This window comes from Dendrobates tinctorius, unplaced genomic scaffold (assembly GCF_039654945.1).
Source record: "Dendrobates tinctorius isolate UK_male_01 unplaced genomic scaffold, ASM3965494v1 ptg000043l, whole genome shotgun sequence".
Taxonomy (NCBI): Eukaryota; Metazoa; Chordata; class Amphibia; order Anura; family Dendrobatidae; genus Dendrobates; species Dendrobates tinctorius.
In genome coordinates, this window is record NW_027361711.1 from 465,087 (window position 1) to 484,585 (window position 19,499).

Here is a 19,499-nt window from a genome sequence, read left to right on the forward strand (position 1 = left end):
GGCTGGCAAAGGGGACTTGTGCGGAGGGGTTCCAAGGCAATCCACTACCCTGAGGTTCTGGGCTCATGCTGCCCCTAGCAGCCCTTGTCCTGAGCCTGTCACTTGCCACTGCCCAGCACTCACTGTCTCTGTCACTTACTGTCCTTTACACTAACTCTCAGTTCCCCCTCCCAAACTGGGCCGGCCATTACAGTTAACCATTTCTAAGCTAACTGCAGGCCCAGCGAGTATTATCTTTTTACAACATACATGAGCATCAAATACTATGAACCCTTTAGATCAGTGTTTATCAACTCCAGTCCTCAAGACCCACCAGCAGGTCATTTTTTCAGGATTTCCTTAGTATTGCATAGGTCAGTGATCCCCAACCATTCTGCCTCGAGAACCACATTAAGCTTCGAGAAAGGGCCATGAGCCACATTTGGGTCCAAGAGAGAGTCACGAGCCACATCCAGCTCCCGCCCACCTCACAATAATGAGACACATTGCCCCCATTACTGGTTTAAGGACAGCCAAAGTTTTTTCACTGAAATTACACAAAGGCTGTGTACCAAGAGCCAGGGGTTCCCACAATACCCTCACTCAGTATTTTCGCATCAACCACCCCCACCACACTGTCGCTTCCAGCTTTAAGCATCTCCTCTTGACACTTATCATCCGGTCTCCACCTGACCATACTTAAATTATTTCCAAACCCCCCAAGGCCAGAGTATGCACATTCAGATCTGCTCTTCTGTACTGGGCTACTCACAAAATTCACCATCTGTTTGCTAGACCTGATGCTAATACACCAAGCTGGCAGCCAGTCGCGAGCCACATATCATGGGCCCGAGAGCCACATATGGCTCCTGAGCCACAGGTTGAGGACCCCTGGCATAGGTGATGGAATTAATGCTTGACCAGGTGATTAAATTATTGCCTGTGCAATACTAAGGAAATCCGAAAATTTGAACGGTTGGTAGGTCTTGAGGACTGGGGTTGAGAAACACTGCTTTAGAGTGTCAGGAAGCAAGCCATCAGCCCCACCACTCCTACACACCTCTCTCTCCCAGCTTGCCTTAACCATAGTCATTGGGACTTACAGAATTCCCAGTAACAATGAGTTATTATGAATTTAATTTTAGCCTAAGTTCACACAATCGTTTTTGATTTTTTTTATATGCTTTTGTTATGCAAATTTTTTGCTGCGTTTTTCATTATCAGCTATGTCTGAGATTTCATTTATCATGCACACAGCAGCTTATTTTTTTTTGTCATCAGTATTTTATGCTTTGCATGTTTTTTTGGACATAGAGCATGTCACTTCTTTCCGCATTTTTTCAGTGTTTTTCACTCATTGAATTGAAAGGAAAAACATGCATGAAAAATTGCTCCATAAGCATAAACACTGCAAAACCTGCATTTTTACCGCATCTTCTTTCCTGCCAAGCACTCAGGTTTTGCTGCAGAAAAAAAAAATGTAGAAAAACCGCCCAGTGTGAACTTAGCCTTAAAGTGTACACAAGTACCCATCCCAGAAGGCCATAAAAGTGACAAGCTCTATTAATAGTCTCTGATGTGTTTTAGAGGGTTGTCATTCTCCTTACTTCACACAACTATGAAGGGGAATGGATTGTTTCAATGTTGTAATCTCCAGGTCATTGTGTTTTAAGATTGATCACTTAAAAGGGAGCCTGACAGCAGGTTTTTGCAAAAGATCCACAAGTGTAGCGGGGCTGGCGCTGCATGTCTGCTCTCCAGCCTCTCTCCTTATTTACTCGACTGCCTCAGATCCCTCTTGTCTTCACCACCCAAGATCTCACACAGCCGCTGTCATTTTCATGGGTGGCCCAGTTAGGTCCTGGTGAGGTTGCAAGAGCCGGACTATAGATCTGCGCATGTGCCACTCTAAGGAGTGATTGTGCCTGCCCTGGACTTGAGGCTCATTTGCCTAAACATTTGCCCATGAGTTTCTCCAACACTAGAGGATTTCTATAACAAAGATATGAATGTAATAAAAATGACAGCATCTTTATATAGATGATATCAGTTTGGGGTATACGATCATGCTCACAGGTTCCCTTTTAACGTGCACCATCTTCTGTTGTATAAAAAAACTCATACTGTAAACTTTCGTCAGTTTTTTGTAAACTCTTCATTGCAATAGCTAAAATGTTTACAAAATGTATTAATAATTGTACAATTGTTTAGAAAAAACTTCTTTATGCATAAGAAAGAATAGGTGCCATCAGTTATGTGACCCAACAAGGATGTAGATCACCAATTCCCTAAAACACTTGTGAGAAAAACATGTAAAGAAAAAAGATGGTATTGGAAAGCAATGTAACCTCACGAATGATTACAGTCTAGAAAATATCTATTGAAGAACAAGACCACTCAATTGAAAACATACATGGTTTCAGGTTCATCATAATAAAATGAAGTCTTCCCATAGGTAATGCAGAGCACTATGCAGAAAACCGAAACGCCTCCCTAGAGATATCACAAATGAAATATAACGCTACAAAACAAGAAATGTGTATTAGCAGTATACTTAGGAGAAATATGCCAAGAATAAAATGCAGGGTATCACAGTACCAAATTACGGTAGGCTTCAAATCTGCTCACAAAACTTTGTGAAGGAAACCTCAAAATATAAACCTAAAATAAGAGAAATCTGTGTAAAGTATGTGAAAAATATTTGCAATAATAATGATATATTTCGAAAAAGCCAGAGGAAGAACTTGCCCACCTGTTCAGTAACAATTAGTTGGAAACACAAAACCCCGCCTCTCCATAGCATGGCCACTTAGGCTACCTATAACAAAAATGGTCCAGCTTCCAGGTCAGTTCTTGAAGTTAAAATAGTTTTAGGATCCAATGAAAATACGATAATTCACAGTGCCACATTAAAGCTCCTCTCCAGTGTTTTTTTCATTTCAGCGCTAGAGTGGTGCAAGTAATCTAAGTTCCCTGCACCTAGCATTATACTTACCAGCCACTGTCTTCTATTCTCGGCATCGCTCATGTCAGTCTTCTACAGGTTGTCACCTGCCAGATCGCTCCAGTGTCTATTAGAGCCAGAACAAGGCCCTCGTAAAGTTACATTGAGGGCTTGTGACCATTACCTCTGACTTCTGGTTAGTCAGAAGTTGCGGCCACAAGTTGGTGGAACAGGACCGGAGAAGCGCTAATAACAGATGCTGGCAGCGGCTTCTAGGTATGACACGGGTTTACACTGAGGGCCTGTGACCATTACCTCTGACTTTCGGTCACTCAGAAGTTGCGGCAACAACGTGGTGGCTCGGGACCGGAGCCGCGCTGATAACAGATGAAGGCAGCGGCTTCTAAGTATAACACTAGGGTTTACACTGAGGGCCTGTGACCATTGCCTCTGACTTTCAGTCACTCAAAAGTTGCGGCAACAACGTGGTGGCGTGGGACCGGAGCCGCGCTGATAACAGATGAAGGCAGCGGCTTCTAAGTATAACACTAGGGTTTACACTGAGGGCCTGTGACCATTGCCTCTGACTTTCGGTCACTCAGAAGTTGCGGCAACAACGTGGTGGCGCGGGACCAAAGCCATGCTGATAACAGATGAAGGCAGCGGCTTCTAAGTGTAACACTAGGGTTTACACTGAGGGCCTGTGACCATTGCCTCTGACTTTCGGTCAGTCAGAAGTTGCGGCAACAACGTGGTGGCGCGGGACCGGAGCCGCGCTGATAACAGATGAAGGCAGCGGCTTCTAAGTATAACACTAGGGTTTACACTGAGGGCCTGTGACCATTGCCTCTGACTTTCGGTCAGTCAGAAGTTGCGGCAACAACGTGGTGGCGCGGGACCGGAGCCGCGCTGATAACAGATGAAGGCAGCGGCTTCTAAGTATAACACTAGGGTTTACACTGAGGGCCTGTGACCATTGCCTCTGACTTTCGGTCAGTCAGAAGTTGCGGCCACAACGTGGTGGCGCAGGACCAGAGCCGCGCTGATAACAGATGAAGGCAGCGGCTTCTAAGTATAACACTAGGGTTTACACTGAGGGCCTGTGACCATTGCCTCTGACTTTCGGTCAGTCAGAAGTTGCGGCCACAACGTGGTGGCGCAGGACCGGAGCCGTGCTGATAACAGATGAAGGCAGCGGCTTCTAAGTATAACACTAGGGTTTACACTGAGGGCCTGTAACCATTGCCTCTGACTTTCGGTCAGTCAGAAATTGCGGCCACAACGTGGTGGCGCAGGACCAAAGCCGCGCTGATAACAGATGAAGGCAGCGGCTTCTAAGTATAACACTAGGGTTTACACTGAGGGCCTGTGACCATTGCCTCTGACTTTTGGTCAGTCAGAAGTTGCGGCCACAACGTGGTGGCGCGGGACCAAAGCCGCGCTGATAACAGATGAAGGCATCGGCTTGTAATTATAATACTAGGGTCAAGGAATTTATAATAATGACACCACTCCCAGCGGTGAAAAAGCAATTCCTGGAGTGGTGCTTTAATAAGCAGCTTGTTTCAACTTATTAAACGTTCTTATTCCTGGCATGTGTGAATATGTTGGAAAGTCATACCTAAATACCCAGTTCCGCAACTGTGCAGGCAACCTGTCATAATAAGGTAGACTTTTCTGTTGGCGAAATAAAAGCAATATCGGTAAATACTTCTGTTACCGTATATAACAAAGAAAGTAGGAAAGCCAGATGAATATGTAAGGAGTATGAGTATACCCTTCCAACATATTCACACCAGGAATCTGAACATTTAAAACATGTTGGTTTTAATGTTACACTATGTTAAAATTGGATCCTAATAAATAATATTGAATTTTAACTTGAAGAACTGAGCATTTTTTCATATGTCGCATATATTTAAAAATTTCCCCCCCAAAAAGGCTAGTGCGCAGTGCATCGGGCAATAGAATGCGTACCCTCTAATATGACATTACGTTACAATTTATATTACTTATTACATATTCTGTGGATTTTCGGTCCCATCCCTTAATGCATAGCTTTAGATTTTTGCCATCTTTTGCCCAGACCACCCATATGATTTTGCTCTTAAAACAACATTGTTTAATAGTAGCTGCGAGAAACATTTTTTTTTAAGCTTTCCATTTCCCTGCCTTATCTTGTAACTTACGAGGCTTTGCTCAGCCGTTAATTAAGAAGAGGCCTGCAGCCACTCGCACATCCCCGAGACTGACTACAAAGGAAGTCTCACATCTGGCAGCGTAGCTTGTCGCAAAGGCTCGGAGAATCCCAGAAGAGCTACCATCTCATTTGAACTTCTAGCATTTTTAAAATGGAATCAAGATGTTAAATAAATGATTAAGAACCTTCTCCATTAAACGAATCAAACTTGTTTTTCAGTGTTGGTGGCCTTATACTAGACACAACTGTATCCGACCCAAATCTGGCTGGGATTGTTGTCTACACGCCGGTAATAAACGGTACGATTGCAATTTGCTACTCTTTATTGCCAATATATTTTTCCTCCATTCCACCAGTATGATTGCTAAAATAATATGTTGCTGCGCGTATAAATTGCATGTAGGTATATGAAGTGTCCCCGCTTTCCAATTATGTGTTTATTTAAGTAGCAATAATACAGTATAGGCCTGTGAAAGAACTCAGTGTCTCCAAGAGCTACCACAAATGATTTACAAGCCTCTCACCCGCAGGCATAAAGATAACATTTATGTCACAGCTGGTGATGGAATTTTCATAACCATCAGCTCCATATATCGCACTGTGATTATTGTGCCGTAAAAAAAAACTGAAAAAAAGACCCTACAGTCTGCACAGTGTTTTATAAAGGGCTGGCTAACTCGATTCTAAACTCACAAGCCTTAATCTGTCCATTAAGTAAATTAATATTGCAAAAAAAAAAAATAGGATGGATCTGTAATTTCACAAAGTTATTCAGTTAAGTTGGCACCATTTATATTTTGTTAGAATTGAGACAGATATTTTGCAAACCAACTCATGTTTTATTCTGTCTCATAGAAATCTATATTTGTATGATTTTCTTTTGAGAAATCTAGGATGTATAACACTATGCTAAGCTCTCAACACACAAATTGCGCATGATGTGTGAATGTATGGGGTGGGCTTAAAGCCCTGTTGTCAGAGATATTCTGAAAAGGATACGGTTAATGAGCCCTTTGTAGCTAAAGGATAATCTTATCTTAAAGAAGCACTTCCATCAAAGTTTTTATCCTCTTAATATATAGTAATCATCATATTATATAGCACTGTGTACTTACAATTGCTCATTCTGCCTTTCTACCCAGATAATTGTTCTGTTTTCTGTTAGGTCTATAACATCATGTAATTAAAACTGACTAGCTTAGTACTTTTAGGTTCTATGTAGAAAAAGCAAGTCTTTTCCTTGAATGAGTCATAAATCACTGCAAAAGTCCCTGGCATGGGGAGGAGGGAGGGGAATGATAAATGCAGGGAAAAAGAGACTTCCTGTTTCTAAATAGAGCAGAGAAAAGAGAAGAATTAACTGGGTAGAAAGGCAAAATGAGCAATTGTAAGTACACCGTGCCATATAATATGATGATTGGAATGCAATATTTTAAGATGATTAAAGCTTTGATGGGAGTGCTTCTTTAATTTGATAAAATTGCAAAGTGCTTGTAGCAACTGTGCTATGTACCTTTTATTACAAATGCTTCCCGTTCTCAACAAGAGGGATTTTTATTTTTGTTTGACTTGTTGCCTACATGATCAGCCACCTGTGCTGTTTGTCAGCGTTGACTGATCTCCTAAGCAAGGAGCACAATGCTTCCAAGCTCTTTATTACAGCTTGTAAGCACTGATATGAGGTTGTCCAACCAGCCTCAGTATCACTGCAGTCCTCCAAAGCTGCCTCTACTTGCAGCAGCAGAGAGTGCACAATTCAGGTCAGCAGCGCAACCATGCCACTGATCTGAACTGCCAACCATCAGGAGTGCACCATCCCCAGTAAGCAAGAAGCCAGGAGGCTGGGGAGCTGTGTGCTCCAGAAGACAACATGAGACCATTCATTTAATAGTCTGTGGTATTTTGTGCCCCTTGGCATGTTGCAGCTGTTGTTTCATGTAGATGCCGACACACTATTTGTGAAACCGAAATTGCCACTGCCTAATAATGCCTAAAGAACACAAACAATAATTTAGTGAAGCAAAACTGGAAACTAGTTCTAACACTATGATCTTTCAGTGTATTATTCAAATCAGTTTAAATGATAACTTGTATGTTTTACACCGATAGAAACAAGACAATAAATATTATTTTAGAAAAGTTATGAACAAAAAAATGTAAAAATGTCAATTGTAGTTCAGCGGTAGCACACTGTGCAGTGATGAGGCAGTGACCCAGCAAAGTTCAAAGCAAAACTTCTCTTTAATGTTCAACTCATCAAAACACAGCACACGATATCCTCCGGATCGCAGGCGAGAAACATATCCTCTTGATTATAGTCACTAAACATACCAGTCCCCCTCTGACCAGTTGCCATGGGTGACTGCACCACCGTGTTAATGTTCTACTCACAGCTTTACACAGTACACGATATCCTTCAGTTTACAGTCATTAAACACGCCAGTCCTTCTCTTGAGACCAGTTACTGTGGGCGACTGCACAACCGTTTTAATGTTCTATTCACAGCCTTACACAGTACACGATATACTCCAGATCGCAACTGGGAACCATATCCCCCAGTTTATGGTCACTAAACATGCCAGGCCTCCTCCGGACACAGAACAGTCTGCCTCCAGTTCACCGCTGGACACAAGACAGTCCAGCTCCTCTGGCCTGTGTCTCACACAGCTAGAGAGCTGCTGAGCCTCCTGCTCTGTACTCTCCCAAACACCAGACTGACACTGAACCTGACACACTCATACCCTATGCGGCAGGATTTTTAACTAGCAATCTGTGGCCTTCAGCCACATGGAAAACCCGGGCCGGGAATGAAACGGACTGCAACACTACCATCTGCAGTCTGTTTCAAACACAAAAGCCCAGAGCAGGTTTTCCCTAAATCTGCCATGGACAACTAGCATGTCCAAGACCTATACTCACTTTAGTCTACGCCTGTGACTGCAATGCCCTCTCATGGCCTCAATACGCCTCAGTGCGCATCCTGGGGGGAACATACAGTGATCCTCACATGTAACACCAGTCACTGCCTTACACAATGCATAAATTATTTTTCATTACCTTCAAAGTATAAACCACAACATGCTAGTTCCTGTTAATGTAGACAATAAAACATTTCTTTTGGGAATTGCCACTGGGCTTTCCTTTAGTCTGACATGTTCCAGTTATGTAAAATAAGCCTAATTATGTATAGATGCAGGAGCCAGAGATGTGTTGCTGCATATCTTGGCACTCAGAGCGAACTGCTCAAAATGGGTCGGCTTTGTAACATAATGACATTAGTGAACAAAGAAAATAATTTTGTTTTATAGTGGAATTTTTGTAAATGTAGCCGAAAATGCTTAAAGGGAGTCTGTCACCCCCAAAACATAATTTAAACTGAACCCATACTCATATGGGGTTTCCCATATTCCTTTGTTGTGCAAAGAATACGCTCTTTGTTCCCTTTTGCTAATGAGTGCACTCAGTACACCCTTGACATGGCCGAATAACTTAGCTGTTCTGCCCCCCTGAACGTGAACATCCTCACCTCCCTTTTTGGTGATGGACAGTGCTAGTTTGCCCAGAACCAGCACTGTTTAAGGAGAAAACTGCTGCCTGAAGTCGCTCACTGCCCGCTTTCCTTGATCAGAGCATGTGTGCACACAGCTCTTTTCTCTCTGCTGGAGCGCTGCGCTATACTGTAGTGTGCAGCCACAGCAGAGAGGAGAGAGCTGCGTCCGTGCTTTGATCTAGGGATTCTGACAGTGGGCGAGCTCAGGGACCAGTTTTCACAGCGCTGGTTCTGGGCTAACGAGCACTGTCCATCACCAGAAAGGGAGGGAGAGATACCGGGATTCAGGGTTTGCAGCAGTTCACTGAAGTTGCTCGGCCACACCAAGGGTGCACAAAATATCCTAATTAGCATATGGGGATTAAGAGCCTTTTTTGCACAACAGAAGGATAGATTTGTCCAGTACAGGTGTAGTTTTTATAGGGCCAAGTCCCCTATGTGACAGTGCTCAGTTTAAATTGTGATGTGGGGGTGACAGACTTTAAAGTTCTTATCTAATGCCTTCATATAAATGGATGTTACTGTATATCATAAGATGACATTTAGCATTTCTCTTTTTAATCTTTTAAAATGTTTTGGGTTAGACAGTAAAATTTACAAGCTGTCATTGCCTAGTTGATAAATGGCTTCCTTCATACGCCATTATCCTGCAGGGCAAGATGTGAATAATCCATCTCGGCCTTGTGAGCCCATAGTATCTGCTCTATTTGAACCTACCCTTTAGAGTAAATGTCCTGTCTATATTTCCTTTTTTTCATCTCAAGATCCTTTCCTAGAAGAAAATAGAAGTGTTTTATTTTTAATTTATTGGGTTTTAGATAGAAACATTTCTGTTTGCCCACATGTCACATTAAACCTTGTTTGCTGTGGTTTGTATTTTGTACATGTTTATTAGGCAACATCTACAGTGGGGGAAATAAGTATTTGATCCCTTTGCTGAGTTTGTAAGTTTGCCCACTGACAAAGACATGAACAGTCTATAATTTTAAGGGTAGGATAATTTTAACATTGAGAGATAGAATATCAAAAATAAAATCCAGAAAATCACATTGTATAAATTATATAAATTTATTTGCATTTTGCAGTGAGAAATAAGTATTTGATCCTTCTGGCAAACAAGACTTAATACTTGGTGGCAAAACCCTTGTTGGCAAGCACAGCAGTCAGACTTTTTTTGTAGTTGATGATGAGGTTCACACACATGTCAGGAGGAATTTTGATCCACTCCTCTTTCCAGATCATCTCTAAATCATTAAGATTTTGAGGCTGTCGCTTGGCAACTCAGAGCTTCAACTCCCTCCATAAGTTTTTTTATGGCTTTAAGGTCTGGAGACTGGCTAGGCCACTCCATGATCTTAATGTGCTTCTTTTTGAGCCACTCCTTTGCTGCCTTGGCTGCATGTTTTGGGTCATTGTCTTCCTGGAAGACCCAGCCACGACTCATTTTTAATGTCCTGGCGGAGGGAAGGAGGTTGTCACTCAGAATTTTACGATACATGGCTCCATCAAGTCTCCCATTGATGCAGTGAAATATTCCTGTGCCCATAGCAGAGAACACCCCGAAAACATAATGTTTTCACCTCCATGCTTGACAGTGACGGTGTTCTTTAGGTCATAGGCAGCATTTCCCTTCCTCCAAACACAGCTGAGTTGAGTTAATGCCAAAGAGCTCAATTTTTGTCTCACCTGATCACAGCACCTTCTCCCAATCACTCACAGAATCATCCAGGTGTTAATTGGCAAACTTCAGACGGGCCTGCACATGTGGCTTCTTGAGCAGGGGGACCTTGCGGCTGCTGCTGTATTTTAAACCTTTACGGCGTAATGTGTTAAAATTGGTTTTCTTGGTGACTGTGATCCCAGCTGCCTTGAGATCATTAACAAGTTCCCCTGTGTAGTTTTAGGCTGATCTCTCACTTTCCTCATGATCAAGGATACCTCACGAGGTGAGATTTCGCTTGGTGCCCTAGATAGATATTGATTGATAATTATTTTGTATTTTTTCCATTTTCTTACTATTGCACCAACAGTTGTCTCCTTCTCACCCAGTGCCTTACGTATGGTTTTGTAGCTTTGTGTTGGTCTATCATCTCCCTGACATCCTTATAAAGCTCTTTGGTCTTGCCCATGTAGTAGAGGTGATAGTCTGACTGACTGAGTCTGTGGACAGGAGTCTTTTATAAAGGTGACTATGTAAGACAGCTGTCTTTAATGTAGGTAACGAGTTGATTAGGAGCTTCTAACTGGTGTGTAGGAGCCAGAACTTTTAAGGGTTGGTAGAGGATCAAATACTTATTTCTCACTGCAAAATGCAAATATATTTATATAAAATATACAATGTGATTTTCTGGATTTTATTTTTCATATTTTATCTCTCAATGTTAAAATTAACCTACCCCTAAAATTATTATAGACTGTTAATGTCTTTGTCTGTGGGCAAACCTACAAAATCTACAAGGGATCAAATACTTATTTCCCCCATTGTACGTGTCTTACCGGTAAATATTAAATGATGGTACTAAACCTTTCATTGCAACTGCTCTCAACCCAGACAAGTTCCATCTCAACTTACACCCATTTATTAAAGGTTTTTTTTTCTAATCAGATTATAGAACATGCTTTTTTTCAGAAATTGCGTCACTTTCAACTCCCCATTTTTCATGTAATTTGAAAGTGACAAGGACCGCCATTCAGATGGTTTGTAAGCTTGTGAGCAGGACCCTCACTCCTATAACAGTTGAAATGTGTTATATTGTATAGTTTTATTGTCTGTACATGTCCTCACTTAATTGTAAAGTTCTGCAGAATATGTTAGTGCTATATAAAAAACTATTATTATTAGGAAGAGGGAGGTTTTATAATAAGTGAGAATATAATTGGTAGCTAAAGTGGCAAATATGACTGGAATTGATGGGGTCTCACAATAAACTGTATTGAGAATACATAAGGAATTAACCTAATTTCAGTCCATTATATGTTAATTTTCACCAGTTTACGCTCCTGCAGGGTCTAAAAAATGTATCCTAGTTCTTTTTTCAACCTACAGGTGCTTCTCACAAAATTAGAATATCATCAATAAGTGAATTTATTTCAGTTCTTCAATACAATGAAAAAGCCTTTACTTTCCTTGAGGATTGTGTCAGTGACTGCCTTCTGGACATCTGTCAAGTCAGCAGTCTTCCCCATGATTGTGGAGCCTACTGAAACAGGCTAAGGGACCTTTTTAAACACTTAGGAAGCCTTTGCAGGTATTTTTTGTTATTTATCCTGATTTACTGAGATAATGACTTTGGGGTTTTCATTGGCTGTAAGCCATAATCATCAACATTAACAGAAATAAACACTTGAAATAGATCACTCTGTAATGACTCTATATAATATGAGTTTCACTTTTTCTATTGAAGAACTGAAATAAATTAACTTTTTGATGATATTCTAATTTTGTGAGAAGCACCTGTATGTAGCCATGTATTTTTTGGAATTTTCAGTTGTCTCTGAGCTAGTGGGTGCAGAGTACAGTGTATCCTATACACAGTACACACAGAAAACCAATTTCTCTGATCAGATATATTACAAAGTTTCTTATACTAGGTTGTACTATTGGTTTACACAAAGTGTGTTGAAATGACACTGACTATTTAAATAGTTATTCGAGGGGAAATTGTGACTTGGTTTACTTAGGCTTAACCACCTCACCACAATATTACGCTCTTTAGTAGCTTTACAAGAATGTTTTGCCTGTAAAAGCATATAGTAAAAAACAATGTAATCTGTCTGTTTCTTTATACAAATTGCCCCCTCAATAGTCACTCTGATGGGACTATTACTGTCACGAAAAATGTAGTTCAGACCATCTGTTGTGGTGTGATTGACGTACAAAAAAGGTCTAAAGTCACCAGAATCGGTCTCAAAATCCTGTGCATTCTCTGTTGCGTTCTTCTAACAAGGTGACTCTTGATGTGCTTGCACTCGATCCCCAGCTTCCAGCGCAGTTCACACCTACATCTGAAGCAAGGACTCGGAGAAAGAGCGAGGTACCATGAGCAATTCCGTGGACGTTCTACCCTCTTTAGGAAGTCAATCATGTAACACTATGATTACAGCCCAGACGGCTTAACTATTCACAGACCAGACAGTTTATGTAAAGGCATGCCTGGAAAGCTGCAATCATACTGAATAATGTGATGGTTTAGTGTCAGTAAGCCAAGTGACAGGTTCCCTCAATTCAATGTGACTTCAAAAGTCTGCAAATAGTTTCTCTTTAAATAGATACACTTACCAAGTGTCATTCCATAATATGCCTTTGTATCTGTCTGGAGCAATTCTCAGGTCATCCACATTTGATCTTCAAGTAAATATTTGAAAGTAAATCTGTGACACGTGGAGTAAATGTCACGGCATCAAAGCGGATTTGCATCTGTTCTGGTCCCTTATGTCAAACTAAAATGTTTGACTTTCAACAAACCTCTTGAGTTGTTCCTGGGACGACACTATCAAATGCTTATGGTACTAGATACAGGGTCTCCTTCATCCTTGGCTTTTATATAGAGAAAGATGACCCCTTTTTGGTGGACGGGCTATTAGGTCCGGTCTACTTGACATCTCTTATCTAAATATGGGAAGTAATGTTTTAAAGTTTGGCGCAGCGAAAAGATACTTCACTAGTTTGACAGATGTCAAGGACAGTTTAGAAGATCAGGAGCATATACAGCTGTCAGCCATCTGTCCATGTACAGATGGAGTAAAGTTGTTTTTTCCATATAGATGCTTCTTACTTGCTCAGTGTTGCTATGTGAAAACTCATCAATCTCCACTTTTCTATATCGCCATTTGTTGATTTCTTTCATGTAAATTATTTTGCACAGTTGATACTATGATCACCATCAATCATTGCAGTGAATGAGCCGCACCACTAGTTTTCAAGTAAATTCTATGAATTGCAGTGTTAGGCACAGCCGCTTGGAAAGATTCTCTGATGTGCCTATATCTATATATATAAAAATGAGTGTGTGTGTGTATCGGCCACGCCCACTCCACATAGCCCCACCCAATCACTAAGCATCTTTCATTTCACCAGAGCTGTTTAAAAGAAGCTGAGCTGTGATTGGTTGCTATGAGCAACAGTTTTCCCATTCCACAACACCTCAGGAGACACTGACTGAGTGGGAGAAATCTAGCATCCCCGGGAACATAAGTTCCCAGCCATTGTCTGCCCCCCAGAAAGGAGCAGAGAGCACAGGACAGAAATGAATCACCCCCTCCCGTGCCCATATACCCATCACACATCCTCCATCTCACAGTCCAGTGCCTATATACCCATCACACATCCTCCATCTCACAGTGCAGTGCTCACATACCCATCACACATCCTCTATCCCTTAGTCCAGTGCCCATACACCCATCTCACATCCTCCATCCCATAGTCCAGTGCCCATACACCCATCACACATCCTCCATCCCATAGTCCCATAGGCACATCTTCCGTCTTAGGCTGGAGTCACACACAACATATAAAAATACGGTCCATTTTTCAAGGACCAGAATCACACAAATGTTTCATGAACAGTGATCCGTATGTCATCCGATTTTAATGCAAGGATGCGATTTTCTCTCATCTAAGCATCCATGTGACATCGGTTTTGCATCCAAATGGCGAGATTTTCTCACCGGCTTGCAAAATAGACATATAACGGATCCCAATGACAGGTTTTAAAACACAAACAAAAGAATAGATATATACACATAGAACACATATATATACATGTCATTGAGACACACATATATATATATATATATATATATATAGTTCATAGAGTTCTACACAGCATAATAGCCGCTAAATCAATTGCCGGCTTCTGTAAAATCATTACAAAACCTGACATGAAATGACACATGGTTTACATACAGTAAACCATTTCATTTCATTTAGTTTTATATACGTATTTGACTAATAATTAGATTAGTGTATGTGTGTAAAATTTGGGACATGTAGGTGTTAAATTAACGGGTAAATTCTTTGTAAAAAATTACGTGGGTTCCTGCGGTATTTTCACCGCCAGAGAGGGAAAGCCAGTGAGTGAGGGCAGATATTAATAACCTAGAGAGGGACCATTGCTATAGGCTCCGCCCACTGGCTAAAAAAAAAAATCTGCCCCCAGCCACCCCAGAAAAGGCGCACCTATAAGATGCGCCTTTTCTGGCACTTAGCCTCTCTATTCCCATTGCCTTTAGCGGTGGCTCATGGGTCAATAATGGGTTAATGTCACATTGCTATTGAAACGTGACATTAAGCTGGGTTAATAATGGAGAGGTGTCAATAAGACACCTCTCCATTATTAATCCTATAGTAGCAAAGGGTTAAAAAAGACACACAGACATTGATTAAAAATTCTTTTAATGAAATAATGACACCAAGTTTTTGACCAAATTTATTATTCTGCTAATCCAAAAGAATACCTTGTTCTCCTGTAACCAAAAAAAAATAAAAAAACAACAATATCCATACCTCTCTGCAGTTCAGTCAGGTCCCCCGCTGCAATTCACCAAAAGGAGTTAACTAGTTTACAACCGGAACCAGTGGTAATGCTACCCGCCCGGCTGTAAACCACTGCAGAATGAATGAAATCATGTGTGCGCAGCCTCCCCGGGTGACCGGGGATGAACTGATTAGCGTGGAAAAGTTTCTGAACTTTTTCCCACGCTGTCAGATCACCGCGGGTCAGGCGGGGAGTTTGCGCAGCCTCAGTGACTACCGCTGGCGTCACTGAGGCTCAGTGACTACTGCTGACGTCACTGAGGCTGCGCGGAGTCCCCGACTGACCTGAGGTGACCCCTTGTGATGGATTGCAGTGGGGGACCTGACCGAACTGGTATGGATATTGTTGGTTTTCTATTTTATTTTTACAAAACAAGGGTTTTTGTTGGATTGGCACCATAATAAATTTTGTCAAAAACTTGGTGTCATTATTTCATTAAAAGAATTTTTAATTAATGTGTGCGTGTCTGTTTTAACCCTTTACTACTATAGGATTAATAATGGATAGATGTTTTATTATATATATACCGGCGATCCCTTTAAGAGAGGTCTGGGGTCAGAACCAGAGCGCTGAGTGGAACGAGAGAAAAAAATCGGCTGATGGGAGCTGCCCCATAGATTAAAATTGGGACGAGTGCTATGCGATTTTTTCTCGCATAGCACTCGTCCGTATTTCTCGCTAGTGTGACTTCAGCCTTAAAGGGATCTCTAATATAGAAGTCAGGGCAAATCCACTAAGCGCTCTGATTCTGACCCCAGGCCCCTCTTAAAGGGATCCCAGTATGGAAGTGAGGGCAAATCCATTCAGCGCTCTGGTTCTGACCCCAGGCCTCTCAAAGGGATCCCCGGTATGGAAGTGAGGGCAAATACACTCTGTGCTTTGGTGCTGACCCCAGGCCCCTCTTAAAGGGATCGCCGGTATGAAAGTCAGGGCAAATCCACTCAGCACTCTGGTTCTGACCCCAATCTCTCTTAAAGGCAACATTGTTATGGAAGTTAGGGCAATTCCACTCAGTGCTCTGGTTCTGACCCCAGGCCCCTCTTAAAGGGAACTCCGGTATGGAAGTCAGGGCAAATCCACTTAGCACTCTGGTTCTGACCCCAGGCCTCTCTTAAAGGGATCCCCAGTATGGAAGCTAGGACCGTTCCACTCAGCGCTCTGGTTTTGACCCCAGGCTCCCTTAAAGGGATCATTGGTATGGAAATGAGGGCAAATCCACTCTGCACTCTGGTTCTGACCCCAGGCGCCTCTTAAAGGGATCACCAATATGGAAGTGAGGGCAAATCCACTCTGCGCTTTGGAACTGACCCCAGGCCTCTCTTAAAGGGATCTCTGGTATGGAAGTTACGGCAATCCCTCAGCACTCTGATTCTGAACCCAGGCTTCTATTAAAGGGATGATTGGTATGAAAGTCGGGGCAAATCCACTCAGCACTCTGATTCTGAACCCAGGCTTCTATTAAAGGGATGATTGGTATGAAAGTCGGGGCAAATCCACTCAGCACTCTGTTTCTGAACCCAGGCTTCTATTAAAGTGATGATTGGTATGAAAGTCGGGGCAAATCCACTCAGCACTCTGATTCTGACCCCAGGCCTCTCTTAAAGGGATCCCCAGTATGGAAGTTAGAACCGTTTCACTCAGCTCTTGGGTTCTGACCCCAGGCTGACGGGATGATGTAGGATGTTAGTGGTAGTAGTCCAGTGGCTCTGATGGGATGATGTGGGATATTAGTGGTAGTAGTCCAGTAGCTCTGGCTCACGGGACGATGTGGGATATTAGGGATAGTAGTCTGGTGGCTCTGGCTGACGGGATGATGTGGGATATTAGTGGTAGTAGTCTGGTGGCTCTGACGATACGATGTGGGATATTAGGGGTAGTAATCCGGTGGCTCTGGCTGATGGGATGATGTGGGATATAAGGGGTAGTAGTCTGGTGGCTCTGACGGGATGATGTGGGATATTAGTGGTAGTAGTGTGGTGGCTCTGACAGAATGATGTGGGATATTAGTGGTAGTAGTCCGGTGGCTCTGACTGGATGATGTGGGATAATAGGGGTTAGTAGTCCGGTGGCTCTGACGGGATGATGTGGGATATTAGGGGGAGTAGTTTGGTGGCTCTGATGGAATGATGTGGGATATTAGTGGTAGTAGTCTGGTGGCTCTGACGGAATGATGTGGGATATTAGTAGTAGTAGTCCGGTGGCTCTGACTGGATGATGTGGGATAATAGAGGGGTTAGTAGTCCGGTGGCTCTGACTGGATGATGTGGGATTTTAGAGGTAGTAGTCTGTTGGCTCTGGATGACGGGATGATGTGGGATATTAGTGGTAGTAGTGTGGTGGCTCTGACAGAATGATGTGGGATATTAGTGGTAGTAGTCCGGTGGCTCTGACTGGATGATGTGGAATATTAGGGGTAGTAGTCGGGTGGCTCTGACAAGATGATATGGGATAATAGGGGTTAGAAGTCCGGTGGCTCTGGATGACGGGATGATGTGGGATATTAGTTGGACCTTCACAAATCAAGTTTTGATTACCTATGTGAAGGATAGATCATGAATGTTAAAATTATGAAGGTCCCCTTTATAGGGTTAGTCTAATTTAGCTCAACCACTGTCCTTACTATCTATGCCATATTAGCTGAAAGTTCGAGCAGCAAACCTTATGATGATCCACTGATCAGTGATGTGGCTTCAATATGAAAAACAGTTGGGACATCTACTTTGAGACTTAGAAAGTTGCAAGGTCAAGTAAATAATTTGCGTACTTAGGGACTGATTAATCAAACAGCATTTGCCAGAATTCTGATGTAAAACTGTCTTGCATTTCACAAATTTTTTTTGTACAATTTGCGGCTGTACAAAAATGAAGCGACTTATGGCATTTTTACACCAGCCTCAGCTAGTTCTGGCAACTTTTTAATAAGTTGGCAGATTTTTATAGAAAGCAGGCATGGCCAACAACAGCTGAAAAAGTCACCATAATTTATGCTACAAAAGTATCGTAACTAACAACAAACATGTAGTCCAGTGTATGATCACCTGTATACAAATTGGTGTAAACTAGGACCATAAACACTTAAAGTGGTTATCCAGGACTATTTACTTTTTTTTAATATACACATAAGAATTAACAGACAGCTTGTTGCTAACTATGTGCCTGTTATACCTAGTGCCAACTCAGAACGGTCTGTCACCGCTCCAGCCCATGATTCTCTTGCTTCACACCAAGAAACAGTTCTTCCTCTTCCGACTTATGTAGACTGGGCATGACTACCCATGTCATTCTGATTGACAGCCGACTTCCTGCAGTTATGCAGTGGGGAGCCAGCTGTCAAACAGTAATGCGTTGGCAGTTACGACATGTCAACAGAGCAGATTGGAAGAGAAGCAGCTGCTCGTCGACGAGATGTCACGCTTTGTCAAGAGAATGGAGTACACTTCTTGTGACGTATGGCAGCTGAAAGAATGAGCCAAATTCAATATGAATTTGGCACATCTGACTGAAGCACACTGCTCATCAAGACTGGAAAGAAAAACAGATTTGATTAATTGGGGCTGTATCATCATTAAAGTCACTGAAAATCACAGTGACTTCATTGTCCTAAAAATACTAAACTAGTTGCCAATAGTACGCCCACGCCGGAATCCCTCCCTTTAAGATGGGCTCCGGCGCTGAGCCCACATCTTTCCCGGCACATATCAGCTGTTTTGAACAGCTGACATGTGCCTCTAACAGCCGCGGGTGGAATCACAATCCACCCGTGATTGTTAACTTGTGAAATGCCGCTGTCAATCTCTGACAGTGGCATTTAACTCCCGCCTCCGGTAAGCGCGCCTGAAATCCCACTCATCAGTGACCTCGTCACGTGATCGCGGGTCAACGATGGGTTGGAATGACAACCAGAGATCTCCAGCAGACCTCTATGGTTGTCATAGCCAGAGTGCTATGAGTGCTGTCCGGTGGTCGGTGCTCATAGCAAGTGAGCATTTCTGCTACATACAGACGATCTGATCATTGCCTGTATGTAGCAGAGCCGATCTGACAACTGCATCTTCTAGTCTCCTATGAAGACTATTGAAGCATGGAAAAAGTAAAAAAAAAAAAAAAAGTTTTTAAAAATATAAAAAAATATATAAAAGTTCAGATCACCCCCTTTTGCCCCATTGAAAATAAAACCATCAAATATACACATATTTTGTATCGCCACGTTCAGTCACCCGATCAAGCAATATAAAAAAAAAAATTAACCCAATTGCTAAACGGTGTAGCGAGAAAAAATTCAAAACGCCA

General features: G+C 42.2%; 1 protein-coding gene across 1 annotated transcript in view; it reads left to right on the forward strand.

Annotated features, from left to right (window-relative positions):
- The window catches only part of SLC41A2 (solute carrier family 41 member 2), a 157,303-nt gene that overhangs the window by 110,665 nt on the left and 27,139 nt on the right, over window positions 1-19,499 (forward strand). The window contains exon 8 of the mRNA XM_073575130.1: window positions 5,343-5,422. Coding sequence (XP_073431231.1) covers window positions 5,343-5,422 — 80 coding nt within the window. The remainder of the gene's footprint in view (window positions 1-5,342; window positions 5,423-19,499) is intronic.